This window comes from Ambystoma mexicanum, chromosome 2q (assembly GCF_040938575.1).
Source record: "Ambystoma mexicanum isolate Mex_15411 chromosome 2q, UKY_AmexF1_1, whole genome shotgun sequence".
NCBI lineage: Eukaryota > Metazoa > Chordata > Amphibia > Caudata > Ambystomatidae > Ambystoma > Ambystoma mexicanum.
Window position 1 is genome coordinate 636,867,892 of NC_090924.1, and position 17,003 is coordinate 636,884,894.

At 50.1% G+C, this 17,003-nt stretch overlaps 1 protein-coding gene across 3 annotated transcripts in view; it reads right to left on the bottom strand.

Moving 5' to 3' along the window:
- CLEC16A (C-type lectin domain containing 16A) overlaps positions 1 to 17,003 on the bottom strand; it is a 1,932,649-nt gene that overhangs the window by 719,145 nt on the left and 1,196,501 nt on the right. For all 3 annotated transcript variants that reach the window (XM_069647805.1, XM_069647806.1, XM_069647807.1), the window contains exon 18: positions 700 to 820. In XM_069647805.1, coding sequence (XP_069503906.1) covers positions 700 to 820 — 121 coding nt within the window. The remainder of the gene's footprint in view (positions 1 to 699; positions 821 to 17,003) is intronic.

The window sequence follows — 17,003 nt, forward strand, 5'->3', positions numbered from 1 at the left end:
TAAAAAAAAAGATACTAGCATTCTCGGTTTTAAAACTTCCTATGTAAAATTTTGAGCTATTCAAGCTCAAAATTCGCAAAAGCAAGCACATGGGCGCATCCATTTTGTGAATTGGAGGCCGTCCTGTGCTGGCTTTTGCGGCACTAATGAAGGAAAAGCCAGCCAGCTGTAGTAAACAAAAGCTACCGCTGGGTGGCTTTCCCTTCATTAGTGCTGTAGGCGGAGGACAGGGACCGGAGACCAGAGCAGGAAAGCTGCAGCTGAATCTCGGTAAGTGCTATTTTTTTTTTTTTTTTTTTAAATAAGCACTAGCTGCAGTTTTTTTTCTAAGTTTTCCGGGCTGGAGGAGCCTGGAAAACTTAGAAATAAAACTGCAGCTTTAAAAACGTATTTATGTTTGCGGTCGCTTTTGAAGCGACCGCAAACATAAATACAACATTATTGTGTTGGAAAACGTTGCGGTTTTTCTTTCCAAGTTTCTCAGGCTCCTCCGGCTAAAGAAGGCTGGATGTAAAATGTATTCTTGGCAAATTTGTGCAACCATAATTTGATAACACCACACATATTTTGGTTGTAAAAACAAGGTGAAAAAGGTCTGTCTGGGAGGGATGTAAAATCTGCAGCCGCTTGATTTGTTTACCTCACAAATTCCCAAAATACAATGGCATCATCTCATGCAAGTGTACAGAAAGTACTCACTCAAGTCTAGGACATCATCAGTTTTTATGAGATTCTCCTCCCTCGTCAGTGGTAGCTGAATCTCGGGTTCATCCCGCAGCTGCATTGACAGCAATCGTAACATAAAGAATACTCTTATTGCCTAGAGGGGAAAGAAGGTAGTTTGCATGAATTTGATTAGAAACACAGTGTACAATAAAATACTCTGTAACTTCCAGATTAGCATTAGCATAGCTACTGATTGTTATGATAAAAACTTCTTCAGGCAGCTGAGGTAAGGCAGTACTTAACACTTTATTAGTTAGATCCTAGGCTAAATGGTTCCTAACTGCCTAGGGTGGAACACCTACACAAGACAACATTCCAACTCATCCAACATTCCACACATGACATCACTCGGTCACTGACATCATTCAAACTCTGCACACACTCCGGTCCAGTCATACATACTGAAGTCCAGTCATAACACTTCCTTCCCTTCACAACCAAAATAAAGCAACATAACACCTACTCTGCATCAAACACAAAAACCTAACTTGCACACCACCAAGAACACATCAACACACAGCACATACTCTCCAACTGAATCATCCATGTAACTGACCAAACGCAGAGAAGAAACAGACTAATAGGGCGTAATTAACTATTCGGTGGCTCCCCTCGGCCGACCACTACCACATTCACCAACAACTAAATGTAAAATAGCAAGAAGCTTCTATTCCTGGCTGACACCCATAAATCTTGAGGCTGCCACCCTGAAGCACAAACCTGCCCACCAAGGGCAACCAAAACAACACACCATGCCTCCTGAAACAACAGACCACCTTTTACCCCTCGATGCCACAGGGCGGTCTTAGGGCTGCCACCCCTAAGCACAACTGCCCAACATGGGCACTGACACACAGGTAAGTCACTCAACTACAACGTACCTAACATTCCACCGGAATCCAACACTAAGAATGGCCATCATTCATCAACCAAGATCTCAGAACACCAACCAGAACGGATGCACACACATTGAATGACTTAAAAAAATACCAAGCACAGACCAAAACACAAGACACAACTCAGAATGGCAAATACTGCACCTCATCATCACCACCAGTGTGCCCAAAAGCAGAAAATCTATACCACACTCAAAAATACATGTATATTGGCCAGACAAACGTACAACCAGCATGAACCAAAACAACTTCCCAGATGGCAGTAAAACATGTTGCGTGCCAAAGCTCAGCAGTTGGATGTACAAAGGACCAACAGCATAAGTGTGGGAATACCACACCATGCTGCAGAATTCATGAAAAATACTAGCAAAATATTGTCAAAGGCAAACCTCCACCAAATGGCAACTAGGATCCAATCCTGCAGTCATGTTACCATATAACTACTGTGAGCACACTATGCCACAGCATAACAACACTCAGCATCCAGCAAGCATGAGACAGCTTTTATCACTGGGGCCAGTAAAACTCATGCCCTTCACCACAGGAACTACCTTGACCACCATGGACAATCAATAATACGCCTTTGACCAATACACTAAACTGCCAATAAGGCACAATAGCTAAGACACTCTGGCATGACTGCACATTCACACACACAGCCGCAGTCATGACACTCTCACCATAGTACATATTCATCAGTGGCGTTGTTCAATAAACTAGAACACGATGAGCGCGCTTGCCTTTAAATATTTTGCATTTCCTAAAATCTGGAATCTCATTCAAGTCCTTCAAGTCCTTGGAACGACCTGCAAATCCTCAAAACGGTTAAGCTAGCAATATGAGCACATAACCTAATGTAGTACATATCATGCACACCACACAACATCACAACTCATTTCTTAGTAAGTCCTGCCAATAAAGTCTACGCCTTTTAAAAGTCTATGCTGCAGCATGAGTAAATAAAGTCTGGTCCTGCAAATCCTCAAGATGTTAGTGTTATATCAAAGTTATGCAAATTAAGGAGCCTACTCACAAGAAATCTTCTAACACACACAAATGTGCTAGCAATACACTGTCATCCACAAGTGCTTCCGGCCCACACAGCAAACATTCACCAAACGGATGCCAATACAGTTACTTCATGTTTCACACAGAAACGCTGCCGGCCACCACACTGCACAATTCACCAAGCTAATGTTGAAAAAGCACATCAGGCAGCGCATAACATTTCCACTTTCCTTTAAAAAAATAGTAAACATGGATGAAAGTACACGTGAACAATGTTCACCCTCAAAACACCCAAGAACAGCGTAGCGTCCATTAAAACAAACAAATGGTAGAATCTCTTAACACCAGCCCAGCCTGCCATTAACAACAGGAAAAGTTTTAACCTTAGAACAGTTTGAACCGTAAAACAGTAACAGGAGTTCCAGAAACATCAGCCTGGTCAGTTCAACGTGACACAGAGTAATTTTAAGCATGGACATTATGGCACGTACCTTCCTTTGTGGTAAATATTGTTCTGTTCCTCCCTGCCGGTGCGCCAGCTGAAGGGAGAACAGAAAGGGGGCCTGCGTGGGGCCCTGACTGCAGAGCTGCAAAATGATACACACGACACGCGTTGTCTGTAGTGTGCCCGTAACTGCTGGCACGTGCGGCGGGGCAGGCCCTTTATTTCCGCGTGCCTTACGTCACCGCGTTCGCGGGATGTAAGGCGTACACAACATTCCTCCTTTTGTCAATAGAACACAATAACACATAACCTTGGTAACTATGTCAACAAATTAGCTTAACTCTTCTGTGCACTCTAGTCCACCACAGTTTTCTTGCCACCCCGTTAATGTCACTTTACCACTCATAGGCCCTCATTCCGAGTTTGGTGCTAGTCATGGCGCTATTGGCGCCATGACTAGCACCAATACCGGTACCGCCACCGACTTGGTGGTATGGGGACTTACCGGTCTATTCCAACCATTGCGGGACCGGTAGGTCCCCATTTGAAAAGCCATTCCCCATTTCCATTTGAGCACCCATAGGGCTCAATGGGAAGGCGTCAATAACGGTACCGTAAATTGCGGTACCGTTATTGACCCCGGTATCCCTTTGCAGGTCCCATCCTTAATGCCTGGTAAAACCAGGCGTTAAGGGAGGGACCCGCAAATGGACCTCGGAATAGGGCGCAAATAGATAACCGGTGCCCGGTATCCCTTTGCGCCCAGGTTGTAATGACCCCCATAGTCTCTTAGCTTCTACGAGGCCCTCAGTACTGTCCTTAACGAATAATACCTTGGCCTTGGGCCTGTCCCCGGGCTGGTTCCCCACTTAGGCTCACCTTCGTCATTTGAAGCCGCCTCCTCCAGTCCGTCGGGTGGTTCGTCTGACTCATACCTCAGGGTCGCCTCTCCCTCTGGTTGCTGGCTTGCACCCTCCGGTGGCATCTCCGCTTCCTCCGAGGTCTGCTGGGTCCCCATCAGTCCACATTTGTCGGGGCACCCTCTTGAACCACGAAGCGTTCCGAGTGATCAGTTGGTGCCCTCGTGCAGCCGTCACCATTGTCCCTTCCTTTCGGGTTACAGTCCAGGGTAGATCATACTGTGTTTCGAGCTTGGTCTTTGTGGGGTTTCGCACCACCAGCACCTGGTCTCCGACTTGGTGTTCCGACTTCCGTGCATGCCTCCTGATGCTCATGTGTTCATTTGCAGCTACTCTCCATCGTTGAGTGCGATCACTATCATAGTGTATAGGAGGATTGGTCCAAGAGACGCCCCCCTCCCCTGCATCCTCTCCCCTCTGTGAAGTCCATGGTTCGTCAGGGGTTCCCCTGCCACCAGGGCCCAGGTGGTGGGTGGGCCACTGGCTGAAGACATTGACCAAACATGCTGAATTTAGCTAGGCCCTGGAAACCATTTTGTGAAATAAAGATGGTTTGAGCCCTGTGCACTGCAGCGCGGCCCCCACCCTTGGAGAGTTTCACTTATCCCTGTGGCCGCAGCTCTCTGGCAGATCCGCTGAGAGCCCGTTCCCACGAACAGACGGACATGAGCTAGTGTTAGATACCAACACTGTAACATTTCACCTTCTGCAGTGTATCGCTGTTTCCAGTATGACCCGGTCAGCAGGGCCGGGGTGGAAAAGAACTGTAAAATCGTCCCCGGACAAAAACAGAGTCCCCAAATACTAATGAGCAAACCACCTGTGATGAAACCTTTCTCTCCACGACCTTTCTGACTAAATCCTGCAACCACCATGAAGATGGTAGAATGTGTGCTTATATGACATTCGGGATGAAGTACCCACACCCCTGTAGCTATGCGCAAATAGTAAAAGTGTCCCGGGGGTTTTTCATGTTGTGTGTTTTGCCGAGAAGACTGCACCCCCAGGTCCCATGCCATAACTGAACTAATGCTGCTAGAGTACAAAGGAAGACAAATGCAACCCTATTGGGAGCTCATGTAAGGGGTGCACGAAAATGCACCATATATATGTCCAAGCTCACTATGTGTCACTGCCGTCAGTCTTACTGGCGGGTTGTTCCTGCATGCTCCACCAACCTTACTACTACCTCACTTACCGCACATGTATAGAAATGTAACAAAATGTTGTGGTTGTTAAATACTTAGCGTATCAGTAACGTGTTTCGAAATGGCCACGTGAGAGGCACTAACAATGTCAAAACATAAGCTTTGAAAAGACTTGATGAGTATTGTATATTATGTGAGTGTTTATGTCTCTTCTGCTTAGATCTGCAACACACGAGGAAAATACCTTTGTGAGCACATGCAAGGCCATTCCCCCTTCCTCCCATTGAAGCCTGCCAGATGAAAAAGCAGAGGCCTGTGCTGCTCTGCTCCATCTCCCCTAATTCGGCTGGAGTCGCTTCAAACATTCACATTCCCCCGCAGCACCCAAGGCCACGGCCTGCCACCTGAATTATTTACAACCCAGCAGTAAACCCCGGCCTTAAAACACAAATCCAAAGGTGCCCTTTCTTAGGCTCCACGACCCACCGGCTCACCTTAGGTTAATGGCCCCTGTAAAATTAGGACACCCAATATTATGGCAACACTACAGGAACACATTCATAATGACTTCTAACGAGACATGATAACTCGGACAGCCCGTCCCATGCCCTGAGACCCAACCTCGCGACCTATGATACCCGGTCAACAGGACGATGGTAACCATGTATTGATGTATCACCAAAAGACCCCCCTTTAGGTGCATTCCTCCTGTATTGCATTAACCTGTAGAATAACCTATTGGAAGATTTACCGGGGAAGATAATATTGCAATGTTGAATGACTGCGGTGTGCGTGGCCTTAGGGCAGAAAGCCAGGAAAGACGTTCATCACTGACACTGGTCACGGCTGTTACAACAACACCGTCCGGATGAGCCCAGCTGACCTGCCCGGCCCAGCCCAACCCACGAGGGTAACCAGTGATGTCCTCCAACCACGGCAAACCACATCGCAGCAACACCTATAGTTAGTCGTCGCCACCCAATCCCCACAAACTTGTGTCCCCTATAGCATGTAGGCTCTTATGATGCTTTTTTTTAAATATATACGCCTGTCTTTGCTATTGTCAGACAGAGCGCTCTCGGAGTTTGCAGAGTCCTTTGCATGCCCTATTCTGATTGATAAACTCCCATTTAAGCTCACCCGCACTTTGCCCTAGCCTTATTCCCTACTTGGGGGAGTCCATTATTGTCTCTCATTGTGGGGAGGATCGTGCTATCTGGGGGACGCTCGCCTTCAATAGGCGTATATTCCCCTGCTTGGGTGATAGGGAATTGACGAGTTTATCAATGTCCCGTACATGATGTCTGCCGGTGTTAGCCCTGTGGAGCTGTGGGGTGTCACCCGATAGTTTTGTAGGATTCGGTACAGATCCACTCTCCAGGGGCTGAAATGTGCCCTAGATAAACATAGTACCTTGTTGACGGTTCGCATGAACCTTTCCACATTGCCATTCGCTTGTGGCCACCTCGGCATGATGTGGTGGTATTGAATGGGCATATCATCCAGGTACATCTTGATCTCCGTACCGTGGAATGGCGGTCCATTGTCACTTTTGATGCATTGTGGCAGGCCAGGGGTGGCAAACATCTTTTCTAGGGCTGGTATTACCATTTCTGCTGCTGTTGAGGATACAATCTCCACCTCCGGGTATCTTCAATGGTCATCGATGGCCACAAGTAGATATGTCCCTTCCTGAACCGTGCTAAAATCGATGCTGATCGCGTCCCATCTTGAGGACCCCCGCTCTGCCGACTGGATGGGTTCAGCGTTCGGTAGTGCACCTGTTATCTGACATGGGAGACAGGCTGCTATGAGTTGCTCCACCTTGGTGTCAATGTGTGGGAACCACACTTGGTGTTGGATCCTGGCTTTTGTTCTGACTATCCCTTGGTGGCCTTCGTGGACCAACGCCACGATTCTGTCCTGCAGACTGTTTGGGATCACGATCTGGGCCCCTCTCTGGATTAGCCCCTCGCTGGTGACGGACAGGTCTTGTCGTATTGGAAGCATGCCCGCAAGGAAGTCTCTGGCCGCGGGCGTGCGGTTGTGTAGATTGCAGAGGAAGGACTTCCACTCGCCTAATATGATGGTGTTTTTGATCATGTTGTAGCAGGGGTCGGTCTGGGTAGCCTCCACAATGTCCTTGATGATGACTGCTTTGGGTTTCATAGTTGTACAATCTGGCATATGTGCTCTTCTGTTTCTTCTGCCTCATTCATTTCTCCAAGGGTGGCTGCCCTCGGTGCCGGGATAGGAAGTCTGCTGGGTTGTCGGCGCCCACTTGGTATGCCAACTCAAACTCGTTTTGTTGCAGGTGGAGCAACCACTTCCCTATTCTGGTGGGGGGGGGGTGAAGATGACCCCGTGAATATTGGGATGAGGTGCTTGTAGTCTGTGTAGGCCCTGAATTTCCATCCGTAGAGATAGATGAGGTAATGGCGGCATCCCCACAACACTGCTATGGCCTCCTTCTCGATGTGCGAGTATCGTTGCTCCGTTGGTGTTAAGGCGCGGGATGCGTAGGCAATGGGCTTCGTTTCCCCTGTTCGAGACACTTGAACAAGGATTGCCCTGAGGCCGACAGGGCTGGCATTGACATACAGTTCTGTTGTTAGTGTAGGGTCGTAGTAGGCCATTGTCGTCACGGCCGAGAGGGATGCTTTGATGCGCTCTAACGCCTCCTGGCAGTCGGGGCTCCAGGCTCATTTGGTGTTTGATCTGGTGAGTTCTCCGAGTGGCTCGGACATCGTAGCCAGGTTGGGGATGAACCTTCTGCAGTATGTCGCCATTCCCAGGAAGCTGCCTACCTCCGTCGGTGTTGTTGGGGGTGGCCTCCTTTATGTCTGCGACTTTTTGTGGGTTGGCCCACACTCCCGCGCTGTTAAACACGTATCCGAAGAATGTGATCTCCTCCTTCAGGAACTCGCACTTTTCCCTGTGAACGGTCAACCCAGCGGTCTCTAACCTGCTGAGCACCATCTCGAGGTGACGCATGTGTTCGTGCCCGTCGCTAGCATGGATGAGAATGTCATCACTGACGTTCAGCACGCCGGGGATACCCTGTATTACCTCCTGAATGGCCTGCTAGAAAACCTCTATCGCTGAGGAGATACTGAAGCTCAGTCCATTGTATCGGCGTAGGCCCAGGTACGTGGAGAAGGCAGTGATGCATCTTGAGTCACGATGTAGTTTTAGCTGATGGTTCCCAGCGTTGAGGTCAAACTTCGAGAACACTTTCGATCCTGTAAGGTCTGTGATGATTTCATCCAGTGTGGGGGTAATGTGCCGTTCACGCTTGATTGCTGCATTTGGAAGGCGCATGTCGATGCAGATTCTCACTTTCCCCGGCTGCTACAGCTTCTTTGTCACCACCATGGGAGACACCCAAGGCGTCGGTCCTTTTAACTATTCAATAATTCCTGCTTTTTCAAGTTCTCGCAGTTCCTTCTCAACCAGGTCCCTCATGTGGAATGGGGTCCTTCTGTGGCGTACTGCTCGGGGCTGTACCGACGTGTCAATGTGGAGCCCTTGAAGATGCTCGGGTATTTCCCCAGGAGACTGGTGATGTCCGATGAGTCTGCTACATCGCAGATGAAACAGATTAGTCCCAGGTCTTCTGCTGCATCGCCACTGAGTTGGCATTCGATTCCTGCATTGACGACGTATACTTTTGACTGGAGGACTCGATCACACCTGCTTAGTGTTGTTCTGAAATACCCCTCCACTGGTAGTGGGTTTTGCATCCGTAGGCAAATAATAGTGTGTCAGTTGGCTTGAGGCCAGGACGGGGACGCAGTTTTTGGACATTGGTGCCGGCATGATGTTTACTGATGCTCCAGTGTCGATTGTCATTTGCGGCTCCTGCCCTTGTATGGACACTAGGCATTTGCGTCTTCTTTGTCTCTTCGGCAACTCTACACCTCTGTGGTCAAGTGCCGAGACCAAGTATACTTTCCTCCTTCTCGTCTGTCTACTTTCCGCATTTTTCGCTGGGTGACAATCGTCACCACCGGATTCGTCGATTGACGAGTTGGCAGCCTCTACGCGGCGTGTGTTGGCTTGTTTCTTCTTTTTGGTGCTGCTTTTGTCCAGTTGGGTTTGGGGTTGGGGGTGTTGCGATTACCCTGATGATCTGCAGATGCACGCGTAGTGGTCCTTCCGGCCACATGCTCTGCACGTGTTACCTTGTGCTGGGCAGTTTCTTCTTCCGTGACGCGTACCTCCACACCATCCATACTCTGTCGGCCCTGGGATCCTTGATTGCCACCTAGGTGAGTTGTTTGTGCTGATTAATTCCTCTATCGGTGGTTGGCGGTTTGAGCTATTGTCGCCGTCACCGGCATCAGTTGGAGCTTCTGTAATGTGGTGCCATGTGTGCTGCCCATGTGTGTGCCCTCGCGTGCGACAGTTCTCTTTGGCGCCCATATTCGAGGATCCAGGCTTGGAAAATGCCTTTCTCGCTCAACATCATTCTGTGTAGTTTTTCGGAGTGCATGCCATTGATAATTTGGTGCCTTATCTCCTTCTCAATGTTGTCGAATTCACACGAGAGTGCAAGTTTCCTGAGTCTTGTGTGGTAGGCTTTGAGTGTTTCCTCCTCCATATGAACCGTGGTACAGAAGATGAATGTTTCGTAGTCCGGGTTCAGTTGTGGCATGAAATGTGCTGTGAGAGCGTCTTTGGCCAGTTGATAGATGTCTGACCCATCACCGATTACCAGTGAGTTGAAGATGCGTAGGACGTCATTGCCGAGCAAAAGGTGCAACCTCATCTTCCTGGGCGTTGTGATGTCTTTGCAGTCCATCGCCACCTCAAACTTCTGGATCCACAATAGCCAATGGGGGCCCACTGACGATGGGTCGGTGTAGGGGGTCGAACAGCCCCAGCGCCATTTTCCCACCGTGAGGCCGAGGGGATGGTGCTATAGGTGTCAGTGATTCTACAATACTTGACGGCGTGCTGGGTCTGGGTGTGGCCAGGCCAGTCGCCATGTTGTTCTGGAGCTGGAGTTGCCGCCGTCTTCGTGTGTGTTCGATGAAGCACTCCTCACCTTCGTGACCTTTGTTTCAATGGAGCCTTCAGGTAACCAACAGCTTTGCTCCGTTGCCGTCTGCGGTGCAGTGGCACTTCCTGCGACACCTGGGTTGAAGATGGGTCCGCAGGCAAACCGAATATTCTCCTTTGCCTCCTGGTTTTATATGTTGGTGGTCTTCAAATGTTGGGGCCTTGCAAGAGGAGATGGCAGATACAGAGTGGGTGGGGGAATGGGTCCCCCACCGTGTGTTAAAAAATGTGCCTGTGCCAAGGGCTCGTGGGGCGAGTTACAGCTGTTTCTGTGTTGTCATTTTGAGTCCGTCCCTCGTTGCCAGTGTTCTGTTCCTCCCTGCCGGTGCGCCGGCTGAAGGGAGAACAGAAAGGGGGCCTGCGTGTGGTCCTGATTGCGGAGCTGCAAAATGATACACACGACACGCATTGTCTGTAGTGTGCCCGTAACTGCCGGCACGTGCACACTACACAACAAATAGATCCCTCTACAGCAGCTAATTTAAAACGGTACCTCAATGTCAGAAGGCCACTGCTACTCTGTCGCATTCCACTGCTGCCCAAATATTGACACACAGCCCTATCTTACAGGTCCATTTATAACCAGAATGCGGCATGAGGAACATTGTTCTAAGTGTCTGGCTCCCTCATCTAACCAGAGCGTCATCACGCCAACAGAGCATATGGAGGTGCTTTCCTCTATGCATTAGACTTCTTTTGAAACAGGACTCGGAATGTAAATCTTGGGCATTTCATCATATTGCCAACCCCTGCGCACACCATCATTACATCAACATTGGGGGTCTGGCGTTGAGGACAACGGAGCTCCACTTAACAGTATTTCTCACCCCTGCGCCGCAGCACTGAACATTGATGGGGACACGGGCCATGCAGCAGGGAAGCCCCTTCCGTGCCTCACACGCAGCGCAGACCCCTCCTCTAATTGCAATCCTCTCCTTCTATCCTTTTGCGCATTCCTGACACTGCCAGCGGCCCTGCAGGTCCCAGCGGGCTATCTTCATGGCACCTAGGTCAGGCACTGACATACAGCATCTCAAATGGCAAACATGCAGTACTTAAGGGTGCTGCTTGCTACAGACCAACCCTAATTCAGAAAGCAACTCGTGTGGGATCCAAAGTAGTCCCTCTTTCTTGGAATGGAAAGCGACTCTTACTCTCCTGAAAGGCTGGGGACAGTCTTTCGCAGCCTCACTAGCTATGGGTGGTGGGGCAACTCACTGGGGGCAGTGGAACCTCTCCTATGTTCAAGAAACACATGCTCTTGCTGCATGCACCCCCCGCAGCACCTTACAGGTCTTTTCCTTTCCTTGTCTATCTCTTCAATTGCTTTTTCATCTCCTTCATCTGCTTCACTCCTAGTGCCCGGATCAGGACCAGCTCATCGCCAGTTGTTATAATAAAAACTTCTTCAGGCAGCTGAGGTAAGGATGTACTTAATACTTTATTAGTTACATCAATTAAGTACATGAGATGACAGGACAAGTGTAGGAGCAGGGGGGGGGGAAGCCCACTGGCTCCCACCACCCAAGCTACATGGTTTCCAACTGCCTAGGGTGGAATACTCACACGAGACAACATTCCAACTTGTCCAGCATTCCACACATGACATCACTCAGTCACTGACATCAAACTCTGCACACACTCAGGTCCAGTCACACACTCAAGTCCAGTCATAACACTGATGAGTCAAATTCAGGGTCCACAAGCCTTAAGGATATGCACTACTGAAGCTATATGTAGTATCTGTTAGAAAAAGTATGCATAACCGACTGAGGTGTGGGGGTCACTCTACACGCGCCCCGGAACAGACTGGCCACTGCACACCCTACAGCTAAATGCAGTAAAACTGAGAAAGCCACATAGCTCAGAGCCCACCAACAGCTCCCTGAATACCCAGTTATGCCCTAATCTCTCAGGAAGCGGTCCCGGCCGAACCACATGCGTATAAAGTGGCAGCACCGCTTAGGGGCCCATTAACCAGCCTTGCTCATGCCAGCACAAATCAAGCTGCAGGCCAAGAAGCTAGGCCAAATTAGAGGCTCCGGCATGGGGACACACCTGGACTACCTGAGCTTCCAACGACCTTCGCACCCCCTCGCCCGAACCATGAAGAGCCAGGGGGACACCTCTGCGGGGCTGCTCGATGGGGGCCCGAGGTGAAACCATGGTAAAGAACTTGAAAAGCACAAAGCAGACCGAAATCTCCCCACTGCTGGGTCACCCGCACCCCGACAAAGCAAAAAAGGGGGAGCAAATGGAGGCAAAGCAAGCCGAGGGTGTCGTGTCCTCGAGCGCCTGCAACTACTCGCAAGCAGCAACAAAAACAGACCTCCAGGAGCTGCTGACAACAATGACCAGGGAGTACAAGAAGTAATGAAGAAAATATCTACCCTGGACAAACGCATCGAGGAGGTTGAAAGCAGGACAGCGGAGCTGGAGAACAACTTCTGCGAACAGGAGTTCAAAGTTGAGGATGGGACGCAGAGAGTATCGGCCCTCGAAGCTTGTTGCGAAGTACTTGAGCTGAAACAAGAGGATGCTGAAAACCGCTCGAGACGGAACATCCACATGCGGGGTATCCAAACCTCGGTCCCGGATACATAACTAGCAGACTTTGTCAAAGACCTGTTTCGCTTCATGTCAACTCTTCCAGATAGCGCTCCACTAGAGATTGATAGAGTGCACCGCACCAGGTCCAAATAAGCCTTCTCGGCCCTCCCAGACACGCTGGCACGCATCCACTTTTACAAAGTAAAAGAGGAAATTATGCAGGAGGCAAGAAACTCTAAGCAAATCCAGTTCAGGGACGCAACTATCCTGCTTTACCAGGACTTAGCAAACAGCATCCTGCTGAAAAGAAAAACTTTGAAGTGCATGACAGACTGGCTGAGGGAGCGGAAGATCCCATACGGTTGGGGATTCCCCACATCGCTGAACTTTACCTGGGAGGGCAAAGAATGGCAAGTTCACAACCTAACGGAAGCCGAAAAACTACTGGGCCCGGTGGATGAGGGCGGGGAAGCTGAAAATGGGACGGCACGGCGCACGCTAGAATCTCCCCTTCGACGAGCTGGACGCGAGTTGAACAGAAGCGTAGGCTCTGTGGCCCCCACAGGAAGGCTAGGAAACCGGACAAAGACTGAACTTCAGCCCCATACCACTGGGAGCCCAACAGCTCAAGACAGACCGGACATCCGGTGCCAAGTGCTCTGTTAGTTCAGAGCTCTACCACATGAAGATCACTCCTGGCTTGGCAGGGGGCCATCACTCATACGGCGCGAGTAAGTATCAAGCTTCACTCTTCACAAGTTCTTGTTCGAGGTCACATATAGGACAGGTCGGCCCACCATAACTGACACACTATTGAACCACCTTTTAGCCATGGCTGAAAGTTAAGCCTGGGGCCTCTTGGCCCCCTACAGGGCCAGTGGAAGGTCACAGCCAGTCACCCCGTTGGTGGAGGGCTGCACTCAACACTAATAGTTGTAGGAGGGGGAAGGTTGGAGGAAGGGTGGAACAAGGGGAGAGGTTAAATGAGGTTTGAGGGGCAAAGGCGAGCAGACACAACAAAACATCAACTTCACTAGGCAGGGCAGAGGCAGGGGCCTTTCTTGACTCACTGGGTCTTACGGGACACAATGTGGGACAAATATCATCTCAGGGCTGACACACAAGGGGGCCCATGACAGCTGACGGGAGCAAGGAACTCCGGTTCCTAACATGGAACGTTCAGGGTCTCAATTTTCCAGGGAAGAGGAGGTTGGTGGAGAGGAGACTGGCACAGCTGTCTGCAGACCCACCTCCTAGAGGCAGACGAGAAACGGGCCAATTTCTCGAGATTTCAAGAAAGTTTTTTTTGCCTCCAGGGGTCGGGGGGTTATGGGAGAAAAAGAGAGGGGTGGCCAGCTTGTTAAGCGGGAATGCCCCACTGACGCAGATCACAGTGAAACGGGACCCCTGAGGGCAGGTTTTTGATGGTTAAGGGTTACCTCCGGGAGCAGCCACTAACCCTGGTATCTATCTATTGCCTGAACACAGTGCAAGACCGCTACCTCCACAGCATAATCCCGGTGATTTTTAGCTTTCCCAGAGGGTCACCTCCTGATTGGGTGGGGACTTCAACCCGGTCCCAGATCCACAAATAGACAAATCTCTCCCCCAACCAGAGCTGACTTTGCCCGAGCCCTTGGGTTGGCCTCGTTTCTGAGAGAGATGGGCACGGTCGATATTTGGAGGCTGGACAACACGGGACCCAAGATTTCACCTTTTACTCAACGTGCACAAAGGCTTCTCGTGGATTGATCTCTTACTGATGTCGAAAAGGTTGTGATTCTCCCAAGGATGTTGTCAGATCACGCCCCCATATCGCTGGCCTGCATGTCCAGGGTCTTGCTCCTCTCCCCACGAAGGCCTTGGAAGCTCCAGGGCTCCACATTATCGGACCCTGTAATGAAGCAGTAGGTAGCTGATGCTCTTACCCTCTACTGCAGGGAAAATGGCAAAGGGGAATGCCCACTGCCCATCGTTTTGGATGCCATGATGCCAGTGGTTCGCAGAGTCCTGATTAGCGCTGAGGCAGCGTGACAACGCTGCAGTCAACTCCACCAATCAAGCCTAGAAAAACGGGTAGAGGAGCTAACAGGCAGCTTTAAAAAGCGCCAATCAATCAAGAAGGGCAGGGCCCTGAAAAAGGCTAAACTCGCATTGGAAATGCACTTCGCAGACAAGTCAGCAACTGCATACACCAAGCAGTACTATTAAGTAAATGGTAATAAAGCAAATCGCCTACTCGCCTACAAATTAAAAAAGATACACATGAGGAACCATGTCTCGAAACTAATGGGGGCGGATGGGATGCTCCAATATGGGGAGGACGAGAAAATGAACATCTTACTAGAGCACCACAGAGGGATCATGGCAGGCCTCCCCATGGCACAGGCAGCTCAGACGCACTACCTGGGGACCATTCGCAGAGCCCCTCCCCGTATCCCACTGGAGTTGCTTGAGCTCCCAATCACCACAGAGGAAATAATGGAGGATATTAAATCACTAAAGTCCACCGCCCTGGGCCCCCGACGGGTTCTCGGTGCGGTTCTATATCCTTGCCCCCCCCCAACTAACCACTTTATTCAATTGCTTCCTCGCAAGTGGTGAAATCACCCCCTCCATGAATGAAACAGCAACAGTACTCATCCCGAAGCCAGGCAAGGACCCTGCCCAATGCGCCTCATACAGGCCAATCACTCTCATGAACAATGATGTCAAGATCTTCTCCAAGGCATTGGCGGCCAGACCAGGCAGGGTTCTCCCCGACCTTGTAAACCCTGATCAAACAGGCTTTATTCCCGGGCGCACCACCCAAGATAATATTAGATGCACCATCGACCTGATCAAAAGCGCCTCCAGACTCAAGGTTGAGCTTGCCGTCATTTATCTTGAGGCGCATAAAGCCTTCGACCTGCTAGACTGGGGATATATTGGTCAGACCTTGGCCCACTTCCAACTTCACCAAATCGACAATGGCATATTATCACCACCCATCCACCTTCTTTAGACTAAATGGCACTAGTTCAGCTAAAACAGCAATCTCCAAGGGCACCCGCCAGGGTTGCCCACTCTCGCCACTGATCATTGCCCTGTCTATGGAGCCGTTTACCATACGACTCGGGCGAACGCAGACATTTAAGGTCTAAAAGTGGGTCGGCACACATACACAGCTGCAATGTACGCGGACAACGTCCTTATCACCATAACACAGGTCGACAGCTCAATGGTAGCCATGTGGCAGGAAACTTCTGGCTTCAGGGTTAACTACTAAAAATCTGCAGCTTTGGCGATAAACATACCACGCAACCAAAGAGCAACCCTGGCTGCCAAGCACCCGGTACCCTGGGCAAACTCGAGTATTGCCTACTTGGGGATCCAAATCCCTGACAAGGTAGGAGGGATATATCAAACCAACTTCCCAAAGCTTTTTAGCGATCTACATAATGACTTGGAAGGCTAGCACAGGGAGGAGGTCCCCTGGTTGCGAAGGTTGAATGCAGTAAAAATGAATATCGTCCCAAGATTGCTTTACCACTGCACAGCCCTACCTGTTCACGTTCTTGTATCAGACCTCCAAAATTGCAGAGGAAAATATTAAAATTCGTTGTGGGAGTGGCGGGGGGAGGCACGCATAGCTAAAAGAATTATGCTATGCAACACTGGCATAGGTGGACTGGGAGTCACAGAAACAGTTAGGCACTACAAGGCGGCGCAGCTATTCCACGCCTTCTTGTGGGTTGCAACTACTAATTTACCCCGCTGGAGGCAGATAGAGGAGACCAGGAGTGCTGCCCCGCTAACAGCTGGCAAGATGCTGCCCTTCTGTGCGGCTGCTGAGGCATCCTGGGGGCCCTTAGCCCCTATATGGAATAACCCTGATTTTTCCCCGGCCTGCACCCACAGGGATTCACCGGGTGGAGGGAGGGGGGCCTAGCACAGGTTTCAGACTTCCTGACCAACAGGGATGCCCTATCATTTCATGAATGTAAAGAAAAATTTAAAGTCACGGAGGCCGAAAGGTTCAGCTACACACAAATTAGGCACTGGGTGTCGCAGGGCTCTGTCAGGACCAAAGGAGGGAGGGACCTAACAGCTCTGGAACTCACACTCACGACATTAAAGCCCAGGGGCAGGGTCTCTACTCTCTACCGCCTTTTAGATAGAACGGACCACATAAAAAAGAGAAATACATGCACACTTAGAAAGGGACCTGGGTCGGACATTAGAGCTAGAGGACTGGGGGCAGATC